Source organism: Chelonia mydas, chromosome 16 (assembly GCF_015237465.2).
Source record: "Chelonia mydas isolate rCheMyd1 chromosome 16, rCheMyd1.pri.v2, whole genome shotgun sequence".
Lineage (NCBI taxonomy): Eukaryota > Metazoa > Chordata > Testudines > Cheloniidae > Chelonia > Chelonia mydas.
In genome coordinates this window covers 9,095,275-9,111,867 of record NC_057857.1, presented here as the reverse complement: position 1 = coordinate 9,111,867, position 16,593 = coordinate 9,095,275, and the positions used below count along the sequence as shown (strand labels likewise).

Sequence of the window (16,593 nt, the reverse complement as noted above, 5' to 3'; positions counted from 1 at the left end):
GAATAAGGAGAAATCTGTTCTCAAAAATACATGTTGTGAACCTTGTAAATCTTGCAGGAAGAATTAAACCCTCCTGCACAAAAGTCAGATAAAAATAAATAAAATAATAGATCCTTTTCAGTAAATATCTGATGTGCACCAATGTACAGCATATTGATGCTACCCTGAATTCAAGCCTTGAAGGATATCATAGGAAGGAACAAACCTGAGAAAAACTAGGGCCAAATTCTGTTGTCCTTACACCAGTACAAATCTGGAGTAACTCCACTGAAGTCAACAGAGCTAGTCTTGATTTACATTGGTGGATGTGAGAACAAGAATCTGGCCCCCAGATGACCACTGATAGTCGTACAGAACTGAAACGCCAGAGGCAAAAGCATTAAATAACACTTCTTGTGATGTTCCTCTTTCTGTTTACAAGTCCCCTTGTGGTCTTAGCAAATGGCTGGGGAACATTTTTAGCAATCCCTCGAGGCTCCAGATTATGCTTTGGTTAGCAGGCTCATCCAAGCAGCTCTCTCGGCATGTAACTCTATAAGAATGACTTCATAAAAAACAATACAACCATTCACTTTTTGTAAAACAACAACTACCACTACCAAATGTTTCCAATTTAAATACTTTTGGCTCTCTTGCTACTAGTTCCAGTTTGGTATCAGCTACTGTCAGCTGTAAATCCCAATGACTTTGGGAGTCACCATCCTGAACCGAGTTCTGCAAGTACAGAATTAAACAGGAGAAACAAATATCAACAAGAAAAAACATCCAGACAAAACCCATCATGCCCATAAGCACAAAATGGTGGGCTGCACCATTCCTTTCTCAGGTACTACCATGTAGGAATGGGAAAACACGACATGTTCAAGAAACCATACATTCCTAAGGAACGAAAGAGTAAAAAATCTGAGAATGAAATAAATTTTTTATCTTAATCCACCTTCTTAAGTGTGGACAATAGTTTTTCAACGAATGACTTAATGAAACTTTGCACTGTTCAATGGAGGGTCGCTAAGCAGATTTCAAAGAAGGGTATGTTACAGACAGGGAAGCCAAGGTAGAGAGAGGGTTTGACTCAATATTTTCAAAAGTGGTCTCTACGTTTGGGTGCCCAACCTGAGACCGCTTCAGTGTGATTTTCAGAGGTGTTCCACACCTGCAGCACCAGCTGGAGTCAAAAGCAGCTGCAGGGGCACTAAACTCCAACAATCCGGCCCTATGCATTTAAAGCTGTGCACCTAAAAATTAGGACACCCACAATTAGAGACCACTTGGTTTTGATCTTCACTATTAACATTTTGCATAGCTTGATTCCTCCTGACTCATCTCTCTGAAGATACCACTGGTTTGGAAACATAAGGACGGTTGTATTACTATCTGTACCTTTTCAAGTACCTTGTCTCCAAAGCTCTCTAACCTCTGACACTCAAATCTGTGATGCTGGCTTTCAACATTTCTGGACAAATCAGGAAAACCTGGAAAAGTATGTGGGGAAGGGGAACTATGCACTCCTCCAAACTCATCCACATCTTTGCATCTGGAGATCTTGAGAAATACGAGATTGTGAGTTCTATGAGATTTCTAATGCCTTTTGCTTTCAGCCATGTTGGAAATAATATTGCACCGACAGGCTATCTCACAGTGTGGCACCAATTGAAACCGGAAGGAGAAGAGACACGTGACTTTGTTAAAATATATATTTAACCAAAGTATTTTGAGCTTCACAGAAAATTTGAGTTCAGATCATATCTATGCTGAAGTTCTGAGTTAGTTTTTATTTTATCTTTTATCTTATTTAGTTTATCTGAACCATTTCGCCAATCTCTAATCTAGATATGCTCAAAACTTGAGCTCTAATTCCCCTCTCCTAATATTGGCCCTGATTCAGCAAGGCACTTAAACATGAGCTTATCTTCAAACATGTGCTTAAATCCCACTGGAAGTATATGACATCAATGGGACTTAAGCATGTAGTTAAGTGATCTGAATGGGGACCCCAGTAACACAATCCTGGAAACATCTATATTGTTATGTGTTTGTACAAAATTATGACAATTAAGAGGAACTCTTCCTTCCTTACAAAAAACAAAACAACACCTCCTGCTTTGTAAAGCTTACAGCAGCCAAATATCTTTTCCTAACCCTGAGGTCAAACACTTTTTTCCAAGAACTCATCCTAACACTGTGCACCCTCATTATTTAAGTAATTTCCTTAATGATCTCTCTGCCAAATATACTTGTATAGGCAAGCACAAAGACACACAAATGCACCCTGACATACAACAGAGAGTCAATTCTGACCTTATTTTACACAGATGTAACTACCTGTGTAGTTGAGGATAGATTTGGGCCTTAGATCTTAAACATTTCTGTCTACACTGATTCTATGACAATGCACATAACACACACACACACACACATCCTCTAACCATGTTTCTAATGTTCTCATCATCACCAGGTCTCACTGAGGTGGACACAAGAAAGCAGAGATGGACATTTCTTCTGGTCTGTCTGGAGGGCACTTGTCAACCGAGAAAGAGCAGACTCTCTCTCTTTACGCAAAACAAAGTAGGCTTTGATGAACGCTTTAGAAAAGCAGATGCATCAGGCTACTTCCAGTTACACTGCTGGTTGCAGTTATACAGTTCAACCAAAGAAAGATTTGAAAATCTTGTTGTCTGTTTAGTTTCTTTTCTCCAGCTTTCTGCTAACATCTTGTCAATTTCTTTGTTCTGAAGCAGAAGTTCTGAATATGTGTAAGGCAAATATCAGAATTTATTAGACAGAGGGGATTGGATGGGTCAGGGGATTTGGAATGGGGTTCAGAGCCTTTCATTTTAGGTTCTCTGCTTCAAATCCTATCCGTGATAGTGATCAGAAATAGTTACCAGCTGTTGGGTATTCATTCAATGACCTGGGTGAAACTGACCTCAGCCCAGTTCCCAGAGGGACCTCAGTGGGAATTGCGCATGTATATGTTGATAGGAGTGAAGTGCAGAAAGAAAGAAGGTGCGTGTGTGTGTGTGTGCATGCATGTGTGTGAGAAATAATTACCTGAACACTTCAGAGCTTTCTAAAAAGTTTGGCTCTAAAACTGAGTGAACTGAAAGGAAGGAGAGGCATAGCCTACTGATTAGAGCCACTAGACTGACTGGTTAGCCAGACTCCTAGGTTCCATTCCCTGCTTTGGAAGGGGAGTGGTTCACAGTGGTTAGAGCAGGGTGGGGCAGGTGTCAGGACACCTGGGTTCCACTACCAGGTCTCCGTGAAAATTTTTCCACCTGGTTCTCCTGCTCTGTGAAATATCATGTCCAGTGAGTCTTCTGCTGAAATGAAGACCTCAAAACGCTCAAGCTTTCAAAACACCTCTAAGACCTCAAGGCAGCTAAGCAGTGTTTGGGAGGTGTGTGTTAACAACTGAATGCCTTGCAGTTTCTCCCTGTGAAAATGTGTTGAAGAGAAAAAAAATGCGCACCACATTCTAGCTTAATAAAAGCCAAATGATGCTGTTTGCCAATTACCAAAACAGGGTGAAGGTTAAAACCCCATTGAATTATAACCCAAGTCACGGGCCAAGACTTCTATGATTAACAGCTCTCTGAGAAATTCAGTAATTTCACCAGAAGCAGATTGACCGCAATTGCGTAAAATGAAAGAAAGCAGAAGAGGTGGAAACTATAGCAGAATGAGTTAAGAAAAGGAGCATTAAATAACAAGTCTGAGATCAGAGGAGGAGGAGATTCTTTTTTGTTTTCTCTTTAAAAAAGTCACAGGAGGGACTACAAAAGATGATCAGGTTTGTTATGCTTTTGCAGATGATTGTCTCCTTAGTAATTTCTTCTTGGAGACAGAGAGAGCAGGAGAGAATTGAGCGAACGCTTGAAAGGAGAGAGAGGCCACCTTTCTGAGAGGGTTGTGTTGGCCCATCGAAGAGAGAATTCTCAGATGGAAGGAATTTTTTTAGGGCAGGGGTGAGGGGAGGGGATTGCATGTTGTTGAGGAATGGTTTATGCTGGCTCAGGTATGCCAGGTCATGCACTTCTGTGGAAGGAGCTGAGGGTGCATGGTTTCCAAACCATGTCTAAACAAACTGTGGGTCTGTTATTCAGATCCCGATTATTGCACTCAGGGAGCTGAGAAGCAGTTGGGAGATGCTGATTTTATTTTAGTTTATTTTGCCTACAGCCCTGTCCATGACATAAAGAGTTGTTAAGTGTGTATCTGTGTATACAGGCAGAGATTTATATGTATACGTGTATCGTTACATAGACATAAGTCAAAGGGGTAAAAAACACAGCCCACCCTGCATAAGCTGGTTCTTGGCTGCTACAGTGAGGTTGATAGTAATAAAACAAGGTTCAATGGAACTGGGAAAAGCAAATGTACTTTCTTCAAACTATAAAATACACACAGTGGTGACATAGTTATGTAACAAGAAAACATGCAGTACCTGTACCAGAGAACCACATAAAACAGGATACCATTGGCCTTCCCACAAAGGGGAAACTTATCTTCATTATAAACAAGGAGTCAGTGGAGAACTGTAAAGCTGAAATGCTGTTGGGAAACCAGGAATTCTAGCAGTTGGACCAAGGTGTCTGCCTAAGCTGTGAAGCTGCAGTTTCCATTAAAGTAACAAATCCATAACAAAGTAAAGGAGATGCCCAGCTCTTCTTGTGAACAAGGCATACAGAGGTTGCCATGAAAATGTCAGCACGCAAGAACAGTGGGCACGCAAGAGATCACATTGACTCCCTGCACCATGAAAAGGAAATAACCACAGTATCTCAAACCCAGGTCTGGCAACCACTGATTTTCCCTCGCAATCACCGTACACACATCTTCATGGAACTATAGTGTCTCCTGGGTGGAAGCAAATGCTTATATGGGCCTGTCTTCGATCTCTTGTGCACTACTGTAAATAAGGAGTAACGTCACTGAAATCAGTGGAGCTGTACAAGTGTAGAACTAGTCTGAGAGGAGAATCAGGCCCATGATATCGGCTCTGAGGGTGTCATGTCACAACCGCCCATGTCATTTTGACAGCATGTCAAAAGTCCCACTGTCAGCTGCACTGGAAAAAGAAAATCAGTGGAAAAATAAAGAATGCAATTTTATAAACACTCCATAAATGTCTTATAAATTAAGGTTGGAATTTCCAAAGTGCCTATGGACATTAGGAGCAGAAATCCTAATGAATTTCAATGGAACTTGTGCTCCTAATTTCCTTAGGCTCTTAAAATACCACTCTAAATATATACTTTTAAAAGGGAGAGGGAATGCATGTTTTATTCAGTCATTAGGGTGACCAACTCGTGACAATGGGAAAGATGAATTCACACCCAAAATCAAAGCTGTGTGAACCTCTAAAAGGAGGTATATTCCTCTTCTCTCTCTCCTCCATATTCAGACTCTCACCCAAGCTTATAAGCATCTGTATATCTGAGGGTACAATTCTCCCCAACCAAAATAATTCTCCTTGTGGGGTGGGGAAGAATCTTTCTTGCAGACTGAAGCCAAAACTAGAGGCAAAAATATCCACGTTTATCTAAGGAAAACGAAGGAGGAAAATCTTATATTTGGAAAGCAAATTTCGAACAAAAGTCACCTCATCAAATGAGACCTGGGCCAATGGGAAAGAGGGGTAGAGAGACAGTTCCTGGAAAGAGAATGCATATGTGCATGCTTGTATGAGATCAGCTGGAGTCTACCATCGAGGACAGCCCAAATGGGAAATACATCAAGACAGCTTGGCAGGCTCTGCAGAAGGGAACAGGAAACCTACATGCAGGTTCTGATCTGGTTAAGAATTAATTTAAAATAAACCCTCTTTCTAAGTTCATCTCAGATTGGGTAAATAAATGAAGCAAGAAGATAGCAGCTAACTCCCAGAGGTCTGGGAAGTTGCTCATTTCTTGGCCTCTTTGATGCCTGTCTTAACACTCCTTTCCCCATAACATTCACTCATTCAAACTATTTTATGGAGGGGGGTGGGCGGAACTATATATGGTCACCACAAGCAGTCTCACCATGCAGTGATTTGCATTCCCACCATTAGGGCCTGATTGAAGGGAATGGAAAGGCTCCTGTTGATTTCAATCCTTCTTTCAGAAAGTCTCTAACTCCTTACTTGAAATTGGAAGCTTTATTCATAATTTAGTACTTAGCCATAACCCGGATGTCTCTGAGTTTTACTATTTTGAATAGGTGAGACTCTTACTTTGAAAGTTTGGGATCCAATGGGCTGCGGCTTAAAGGGGGTCAGCCATGTGTTATTAAAAACATGGAGAGAAGACAGAGTGGGCAATTGTTATTATTGTTAAGGAAATGTTTCGAAAGGTTAGTTTGCTCTGTTGCAGCTGAGGTCCTGCCTAAGGGGAAATGTATTTTTTTAAATCAAGGAAATATCTTTTCTAAACACACAGCACTTCTAATTTCACAATAAATGGTTCAATTTTACTGAAAAATAGCGAGAGAGAGAAATGGGGCACTGTTTCTGAATCCTCTCAAACTCCACATTGCTCCTAGCTACCTCCTTCTGACGGGTCGGTTTCTCTCTCTCTCTCTACCTCCTGCACTGGGAGTTGGCCAGACTTCCAAACTAGACCTCTCATCTGAAACTTGATCTTGCTGAGTTTGGGCCTCTGAATTTATACAGCTTATTGCACAAAATGATTGAATCTAGGTCAGAACACACTGACTGAATTGATTTAGCTATAGATATACTCCCCCACCCCTCGGAATAAAAAGTGAGGTCCTAAAAAACCAGCCAGGAGTGCTATCAAAAACCTGAGAGTACTGCTAGAATCCTAGGAGGCAGAGCAGGGCTTGTGAGGGAATGCAACTTGCTTGTTTTATTATTGTACTCTACTCAAACTGCTGCTACAGTTTGACTATTACTTGCAGCTTTGACCGTCGTGAGAAAAAAACCATGACTTTTATGTTTTTTGCTAAGTTCTCCCCACGTCCTTTCAGTGCCTTTCTGAAAAGATCCATGAGACTGCAGAGACCGGACTGTGAAAGGTCACAATCTCTTCATGATGCTGCAAAGCAGAGATTGGGAGGGATTGGTGATGACCTATTGATATGTATCAATAACAACAATAAGCTTATTATAGGGCCTTTCATCCTACAGGGTCCCGAAAAGCTTTCCAGACCATGGGAAAGAGCCACAGAATGTTCTGGGGGCCCTTGACTCACCTTATAATCAGTAGAAGTGATAGGTACTAAGCACCTATCATGAGGTGCTTTTCAGAATCAGGCCTAACAAAGGCACAGGAATCCCTTAATTCACCATGGAAGTGCATCCATAGTAATGCTAATGCAGTTTAGAGCAAGGACTATACTTGTGAGAGGCTAACTCCACTCCTTATTGGAGAATGTGTATAGAGCCAGCTGGCCACAATTCCACCTCATAACAGAGGAGTGAGGAAAAAGGAGTAGGAAATAATTTACTAACAGTGTCCCGTGTGGGTTAAATGTCCCATCCATCCTGGTCAATGAGAACACTGCTGTTTTTACCAACAACACAAAAGGGTCAGCAGAGTTCATTGGCCTTGCCCCTCCTATCTCCTTTTAACCTCTTGATCAGACCCACTGGAGCTGAAGTCGGTGGGTGGCTAGGGGAGGAGGCGGCGTGCTGACAGGCTCACCTCTGCTCTGCCGGGCTGTAGGTCTGTCCTCTCTGACAGCTGCTGATGGTGATGGGGTCGAAGTTGTGGAAGGAACGGAGGGCCACCCCAGAGATGGCCACATACGGGGAGCTGAAGCTAATGAGGACAGCCTGGGTGTGGTAGAAGGGGTGACTGAGGTCATGGATCACAGGGATAATCAGGGGATTGTTCCTGCAGCTCAGAACGTGGACACCTGTCAGAAGACACAAGACCGGGGAAGAAATGGGGGGGGGGGGTCAGTACTTTGCACAATTACACCCACATGCCATCAGCACTTCAGAAGCATTCAGCCATTATGGAAAAGCCCTACAGAATTTAACAATTACAATACAGGAGGTTTTGGGAACCATCTCCTAAAATTTTACAGAGAAGTATATCTCTCCTGTACAATCAGATAGGATGGTCCAAATAACCCAAAGAAAGGCTTCCATTCTCTCCAGTAATTTCTGTAGGTTTTTAGAATAATTTCTATTAAATCTTACTCCACTTCTAATAAACCCTATTAAATCAGGAGCAACTATATTAAAGGCAATGGAGTTACACTACTATTAAAACAGCATAAGCAAGCAAACGATTAGACTTTTTGTGCTATGCACCGAAACATGTAACTGCACAAACAGAATGGGTAGCTTTGTGCAAAATGGGCAGTTTACCAGTGGTTTCTTTGCAGCTGTGTGCAATTCCCCACTGGATGCAGGACATACACCAGTTTGTTTGTTTGGTCATTTGATTTTTTTTTTTAAACAAAGCAGCTTCTTGCTTTTCCCAAACAGGGCAATACTGTGTTGATGAGCCAGGGGAGAGATACAGGTGTGTGGTGGGAGAAAATGAGGTTTTAAAGGTGACCTTGAGGTGAAAATAAGCCAAAGATGCACAAAATCTGTCCATTTCAGGGAGGTACCGTGCATCATCCTCAGAGATGCTGAGCACCTCTCTCATCCCATTAACTTCAGTAGGACAGGAGGACACTCAGTAGCTGCTCAGCACCTCCTGGGATCAGGCCACAGTACAGAAACTCTGAACTTAATGGGCCAAATTCATTCTTGCAGTAACCCTACTGATTTCATTTGAGTTACCCCAGGAGTGAATTGGACTGCAACTCCATTCACTCCAATTTGTTGCACCAGCAATGAATGTTCAGCCCTTATTCCACTGACTTCAGAGCTGCATAAAGGATGAATTTGGCCCCAGGTCCATTCACCTCACTGGAGTTCCACCAGTGATGGATTTGGCCCAGTGCCTTTGGCGACACCGATACACTTACAAATTTGAGACTAAATTCTCTTTGCGTGTTTAACTGGCTCAGAGATTCCCCCCACCCTCACCCCGTTCAGGTTTCTTGACTCAAGGTTGGGGGTGTGGGGATATTTTTTTTTTCTTAGAAAGTGATTTCCGGTTAATTAAGACAGGCTTCTGATCATTCTCTTTAAACCTCTCTCTTTGAAACTGCCCTTTTTTATGTGTTGATCTCCTTGTCCTTCTTCCAGCAATAATAAATAAAATAAATAAATAAATAAATAAATAATAATAATAAATAAAAGGCTTCTCTTCTCCTTTGGTTCCTATCTGACCCTGACATAACCTCTCTGTCTGCTTGCCTCCCAGAGGTCTTTTGATATGAGCTCCCTGAGGAACGGTGCAGGTTTCGCACTTAGAAACAGGTGCAGTTAATTCGTAAATTGAGCCCCACTGGAATCCCAGGATTCCAAATCCCTTGGACGTTTCTGCTGTCTTTGATGGAAAGCCCCAAAGTCCTCATTGTTGGGCTGGTTATTCATTTTGATTCAACTCCTAGCAGTCAGGTATCTGCAACAAAACAGATCACCACAACGGGCGCTACTAATTGGTGCTTCAATTCCCAACAAAGGAAAATGGGTTATGGACACGGAACTCTCTCTTTCTTCTCTAGACGGAGCCCATCCAAGACAGGACTAGGCCATACTGGGCAGACCCACATGGGTGAGAGCTATCTGCATGGCTGTCTAATCTATCTGGTTGCATGACTTATATTTTTCACATGCTGTCTTGGTTGGTAAAAATGCAATCCTCATCACATTCTCTCCTAGGCAAGACACCATGGACCCCGACCTCATTTTTTACTAAGTGCAGAAGACACAATAAAAACATGTTCTAATAAATGTCGCGAAATCTGTTGTCTCTTTCTGCCTGTTATACCTAAGGCTGACTGTCTGTACATAAAAGGCCAGAAGGGGCAACTGTGACCATCTAGTCTGACCTCCTGTTTAACATATGACACAGAACTTCCCCGAAACAATTCCTCTAGGCTCCTTTCAATTTAGGTAGTTAGTCTGTCTTTATTCATGTAATAACACACCTCACAAAGGCACAGAATGGGCCTGATCCTGCAGTCAGTAAAACAGCCACTGACGTAAATGGTAGCTGAGTAAGAACTGCTGAGCTGAGTCTTACATATTTCTCCCTTCCACTCAGCTACAAAAAGCAACCTAGCCTGGGGTGGTCCACGGGGCCTTTCCATGATGAAGAGAGTCCCTTGACTGTGAAGATTTGCAGGCATCAGTTTGGAGAGTGCCAAACTCATGTTGCAACTTCTTGCAAGATTGCAAAACTTTGCCCTTGATCGCTGCTTCTCCTTTCTCTCTCCTGCGCCCTCTCAGTCTGTCTGTCTCTCCGGATAGTTGTATGTTATCTGTTAGTTACCATGGTCAGCTCTCTGTCATTTACATTTAAGAAGGTGGCCACCATAGGAAGACTACAAGTCACTCTGCTGTGTAAGGAGAAGGATGCTGCTGACTCAAGGTGTGCTGTATACTCCGGGACTGTTGCTTAAGGAAACCCGCTCAGCTAGAGCAATGCGCTGGGCTTATCTGGATACATTTCATTCAGAGCTAAATGGGAGTCACCCACATAAATTCCTGTTTACTCTGCTGCAAGTGAACCCCTAGAGACTTGCCTTTGTTTCAGGCCCAGTTAATTTTGAGTGGGAAACCTGTCAAATATCCTTTCTCCTGCCCTGGTCTCCTTCCTCCTCCTCTCTACAGATAGAAAAGGGTAAGAAAATCCAGAAAAGGGGGAATGATTTAGGAGAGTGTCTAACAACAATAATAATCCCTCTGCACTCCAGCCATCAGAATACCTGCAAAGGCTTCTCCTCCTCCCTGCCACACACACACACCTGGTGTATGGATAACAGCAGTGAAAAATGGGCTTCTTCAGGTTTTGGGGGCTGCAGCCTCAACAAAAGCCATCTGCAAAGGCTGCAGGGATGGCAGCAAGAGGCTTTATGATAAATTTTCAGAAGGGCTCAGCTCCCATCATCAGGGGCAGAAGCTCAGAAGAACTCAGCACCCAACCTGCTACGGTCTTTTAAAAACCTTCCCATTGGAGCTGCTGGGTGATGAGCACTTTTGAAAATGTGGCCCTTATTTTGATGCCTACAGGGGAGCTGAGCACTTCCAGAATTCTAGCCCACCGTGATTAGTTGCTGTGTAGTCTCAGTGGGCATGACAATACCTGACTAGCAGCACAGACTTGCAATAAACCCCAGCTCTTGGAGCTTGAAGTGGGTACGTCTTTCTGCTGGCGCTCTACTCCAGCAACACCAGGCTGCTGGTGGGAAAGCTGAACAGGGGTACCGGCCTTCCTCTGAATTGGGGTGGAGCAAACAGAGGAAACCGATGGAAGAAGAAAGGCAAAGCTCATTGCAAAACTGTCTTACCAAGATCATGGTTTTGCTTCTTGGTGTCAAACAGTTGCACAGTGATCGTTTCCTGCTTCTGATCCAGGTAGTGTGTTCCATCAGTGACCAAGTGGACAATGATAGCAGCAGCCACCATGGGCTGAGAAAAATATGCCTGTGAGAAGGAAGCATAGCAAATCAGGTGCAGAACGGGTGTGGGTCATGGGTTTTTACGTTTTTAAGATACAACGTCTGAAGCATCACTTTTCAGTCGCAGTTCCTGTCACAAACCACACAAAAGTCTTCTTTTGTCCGTGCTCACAAAGTTGCGGTTTTTAATTTTGCAAAAAAGGTAAGACAAAAAAAGGAAAGTCACTGCCCTGGTATGTGCATATCTCTTACCTTGAGCCAGAAAATGGTCTGAGCCATATGGGAGTATGGTAAGTTGGCTGTGCAGGGATACCAGGCATACTCAGACACCACATCGCTCAGGTCCATCACCTTGGTTCGGCATACCTGACCGACACAGGGAAATGTTACAATGGATTCAGATTCAAATATGAAATGGATATGACTGTCAAAAGAGGTGCTGGTGTCCATAAGAACTGAAAATGCTACTTTTAATACCATTAGGTTAATAGACATCATTATTTTTAGGTCATATACACCACTGGATTATTCCACAATGACACCACGAACAGGAACACCAGACTCATAGTGGCCCTGTGTTTGCCAAAAGAAAGTTTCCTTTTGTGATTAATTGGTTAAGGGTGGAGTTTTCAAAAGTGCCCAGTCTAACTTTGCTCCCATTGAAGTCAAAGTATTAAAATAATAGATGGATGGAGAGATATTTGCAGTGTTGTTGTAGCCATATTAGTCCTAGGATATGAGAGACATAGTAGGTGAGGTGATATCTTTTATTAGATCATCCTCTGTTCGTGGAGGTCCCAGCTTTCGAGCTTTTGAAGCACTCCTTCCCTGGACCTGGAAAAGACTCTGGGTAGTTCAAAAGCTTGTAAAGAAGTTGGGCCAATAGAAGATATCATGTCACCTACTTCGCTTCTTAGATACATAGACAGATAGGATATTGTGGATGCAGCCAGCACTCTCTACACACTGTGTCTTTCTATTTAAACCCTGCATGTTACTGACAGTTACTAGCTGGCTCTCTCTTCAGGATGGCTACAGATGACCATGTGAAATTGAAAATACATGCCATTAGCATTGCCTCCACAACCCAACCTGAAATGGGCCCTGATAGGAAAATGGTGATCTTATTAATTAGTTTCTTTAATCAAAATCACCTTCTTCTCACATCTACAATTCATCCCATAGCATACAATTCCCATAGCAACCCATACAATTCCCATAGCATCCCATACAATTCATCCCCTGGTGAGGCAGAGGTGAAAATGAGATGGGATTATCTGCAAACCTCTCCATTCTGCTCAAGAACAAATATGGCATATCTGAAATGGTGGGACAGGTGAAAAGGGCTAGGAAGGGTACAGGGATTTAAGTGCATAAGAAACGCAGAGCACAGTCAGTATGGAAGACATGAAAAATAATCTTCAGGAAATGACATGGATTTTCTCTTGCAACATCATAGCGAAGTGAGATAGTTTTTTAAATGTATATATGTGGCTGTGAATTATTAGCCCCCATAGTGCTGCCTCTGGAGAAAACTGAATGGAAGAACAGCAAAGCTGCAGTGCTTTGAACATTAAAACCACAACTGCATATATAGGATGCCTTCCATTCAGGGATCTCAATGCCCTTTACTGATGCCCCTCTGCAAACTCAACAACATTATTATCTGGAGAACACGAGGCACAGAGAGGTGAAGTGTTTTCCTCATGGTCACACAAGTTGGTAGCAGAGACAAGAGTCCAAACCTGGAGGCCAAGGCAGCCTCGATTGTCTAAGGCCCTGACTCTGCAATTGGGACCACAAGTGCAGAGGTCTGCATTGGGCAGCGCTATGTTCCGTTGGGTGCAGTGGGGGGTCTGACTGCAAAAGTGGGGCCTCAACGGAGAGCTCCAAAGTCAATACATTGCAAATAGCCCATTCCCTGAAACTACACCACTGTTGTTGTTGTTTTTAAAACGGGAACTGAGCATATTACAAGAGCTATTTTGATAGTGAAAAATACAGTGTCCATTCAGTAATTGTGCACCGAACTCTGTTCCCGGTCTCGGCAGGCAAATGCTGAGAGTGCTTGGAATGCCTGGGAATGGAGCAATCGGATTGGCCAAAAGTGAGGTAATAGCTTCTATAATTTGAATCCCTAAAGGCCCAGCGCTGAGGAATCTATGCACAAAATATAAATCAGCTTTAATGGGCTGGAAGAAGATTTTTAGTTTTGTTTTTTTTTAAACAACTGGGACCAAGCTTCATTGAGGCTAGCCAGTGGATAGTGTTACATTTTACAACAGTGCAAGACTTTACATAAACTATCTTTGGCATTTGAAATCCAGTCCAACAATTCAACATGTATCATTTCACAATTCTCCTTTCTTGCATTTTCAGCAGCCTCTCTCTTGTTGGGAGCATGGGTTTTATTTTAGTACTGTACCTATCCAGTTAGGAAATGTATCTTACCCACATCTGCAATTTAAATGGTCATAGAACTCTTTGACATGAACAAAGATCTCACTGCTTTCATATTGTTTTGTTCTTATTCTTGTTTCTCTACTAACTCTATCAGCACAAAAAGCTGGTTGAGAGAAACAGGAGAGCTGGGGTTTGGCTCATTTTAAATGCCACTTAAAAGATGTGTGAGAACCAATATTAAAAACAGGCCCAGACCTTCACCAAAAATTTGAACAAAACCCAAAACAAACCATTGTTGAGGATCAGAAAAACTCTGATAACTTTTAAATAGCTAGTTTTCACTTTTTGTGAACTGTAGCTCTTTCTGGTTCTATCTGGGAATATAAGCAGAATCCTTAACATCTCACAAGAAAGTCTGCTCCTAGGAGATTTCTACTTCAATTTTGCAGACTCAGTAGATTTGGCTAGTTTGAAAAAGGTTCAGATAAGCACCCCAACTTTTTGAGGCTGACCTGTCACTACTTTTGCAAACAACTCAGAACATTGCTGGTGGAGGGGGAGGGGGGGTAAAGATCAAGGGGAAAGCTGTGATTGACAGGGGTCTGAGCAAGTCTAATCCATGTGGTGTTAAGAATGGCTGCGGGAGTTGTACCATTGTTAAGGCTGGAGTTAGCAATTGATAACAAATTTCCCTAGTGTGGTTAAGTTCCTTAAGGGTTGTGCCATAATAACCTGATTAGATTAACTGTCCCACTCTCTGACAGATTTCACCATTTCAGTAGTCCTTCTAATGCACATGGTGAATGTATCCTTTTCTCAGTTCTAGCCAATTACTGATTGCCACAAAGCAACCGCAAAGTACCTCCATGAATTACTTGCTAGGAGCTTCTCCATGTTTCCCTTTCAAGCAGCCGTGCCAGAGCATGTGACGGCCAACAGCACCAAAGAGCTCTAGCTTCAGACCCTTATTACTAGAAGCCCAACAGGTTTAACCTACAAATGAGGGAACAATTCCCTATCTGACAGGGTTTCTGTGAGGATAAAATCCATGAAAGACAGAGAGGCACTCAGAGGATACCATAATGAGGCCTATAGACACATGAAGGATCTGCCTCTGCAAGCAAGCATGTGTCGGTCATGTACCATTCAACCCAGCCAAGCAACCATTCAGCCCAGACAAAGCAACCCCCAAGTGAAATCAAGCAAAGCTCCTATTTGCACTGATGGGACTCACCCCTACTTGAAACAGACAGAAGGAAAAATCTGCAATTAATAGCAGCTGTGCCTATCTATACCAGGAGTTTGAGCCAGTGCAGCAACCTCAGATGGCTGTAAGTAGGGCAAATCTCCAGTGCATAGATAAGATCATAGTGTATGATCTGGTCTGTTCTCACTTCCTCCAAATCAAGCCTTGCTGCTGATCATCAGAGCTGCACCAGTGTCTCATCTGGTGACAATGAGCAGGGTGGCTTTCAGGTGAGACAGTTTAAAGTGGATGTAATGTTTACGTATGCAATGCTGATATGTGGCATTGTGGTGTGTTGTTAAGGGCCCACTGCTTCCTGCTGTAGCGGGGGGCTGCATTTCAGCACTGGCCACAGCAATTCCTATTTGTAGGATTACAATAATAAAATTGCTTTGGGATCCTTTGTGATGAAACATGCCGAACACAGTTCTGTTAGCGAAAGAGCAAGCCCCAAATGAGTACAATGGGTTCTACGGTTACAATTCACTGTGACAAGTATATTTGTGCTGGGACACAAAGTCCTGCACAGGAACTGTAGAAGGTGTGATGGATCTGCTAAGCAGGAAACTACGATTCCCATCAACCCCCTCCCCACAGCACATTCCCCCTCTCAGTGGGCCAGGTAGGAAGAGGGGCAGACACCCCATGAAAAGACCCTGAACCAGCAAGAAGTTCAAGTGACCTGGAAACAGCAATGACATGGCTAGCCAGGAGCTGCAGGGAAGAGAAACCCAGAGTGCACTGCATACAGAGTAGGTTGCAGCAGAAGCTAAGGCCCAGGTGTGGAGCAGGGTGAGACTGTCAGACACTCAGCTGGGACTTATGCTGGAAGGGCAGAAGCTGGGCAGGGAGCTGGTGCAGAGGGGCCCCAATGTGAGAGACCAACACCACCAAGGGAGCCTGGCCTGGAAATCTGCAAGCTTTGCATAGAATCTGGACTGCAGAAGGCATCCCCAGGGAAGAGTATAAAAATATTGCTCGGGCATGCAGGAGTGAAATCAGGAAGGCCAAATCACACCTGGAGTTGCAGCTACTAAGAGATGTTAAGAGTAACAAGAAGGATTTCTTCAGGTATGTTAGCAACAAAAAGAAAGTCAAGGAAAGTGTGGGCCCCTTATTGAATGAGGGAGGCAACCTAGTGACCGAGGATGTGGAAAAAGCTAATGTATTCAATTTCTTTTTTGCCTCTGTCTTCACGAACAAGGTCAGCTCCCAGACTGCTGCACTGGGCAGCACAGCATGGGGAGGAGGTAACCAGCCCTCTGTGAAGAAAGAAGTGGTTCAGGACTATTTAGAAAAGCTGGATGATCACAGGTCCATGGGGCCGGATGCGCTGCATCCGAGAGTGCTAAAGGAGTTGGCGGATATGATTGCAGAGCCATTGGCCATTATCTTTGAAAACTCATGGCGATCAGGGGAGGTCCCGGACGACTGGAAAAAGGCTAATGTAGTGCCCATCTTTAAAA

At 43.2% G+C, this 16,593-nt stretch overlaps 1 protein-coding gene across 1 annotated transcript in view; it reads right to left on the bottom strand.

The window, feature by feature from the left end:
- PAPPA (pappalysin 1) overlaps positions 1 to 16,593 on the bottom strand; it is a 228,261-nt gene that overhangs the window by 61,653 nt on the left and 150,015 nt on the right. Inside the window, exons 12-14 of the mRNA XM_007057273.4 lie at positions 11,731 to 11,844; positions 11,368 to 11,503; positions 7,650 to 7,863 (exon numbers count right to left, since the gene is read on the bottom strand). Of these exons, the coding sequence (XP_007057335.1) occupies positions 7,650 to 7,863; positions 11,368 to 11,503; positions 11,731 to 11,844 (464 nt within the window). The remainder of the gene's footprint in view (positions 1 to 7,649; positions 7,864 to 11,367; positions 11,504 to 11,730; positions 11,845 to 16,593) is intronic.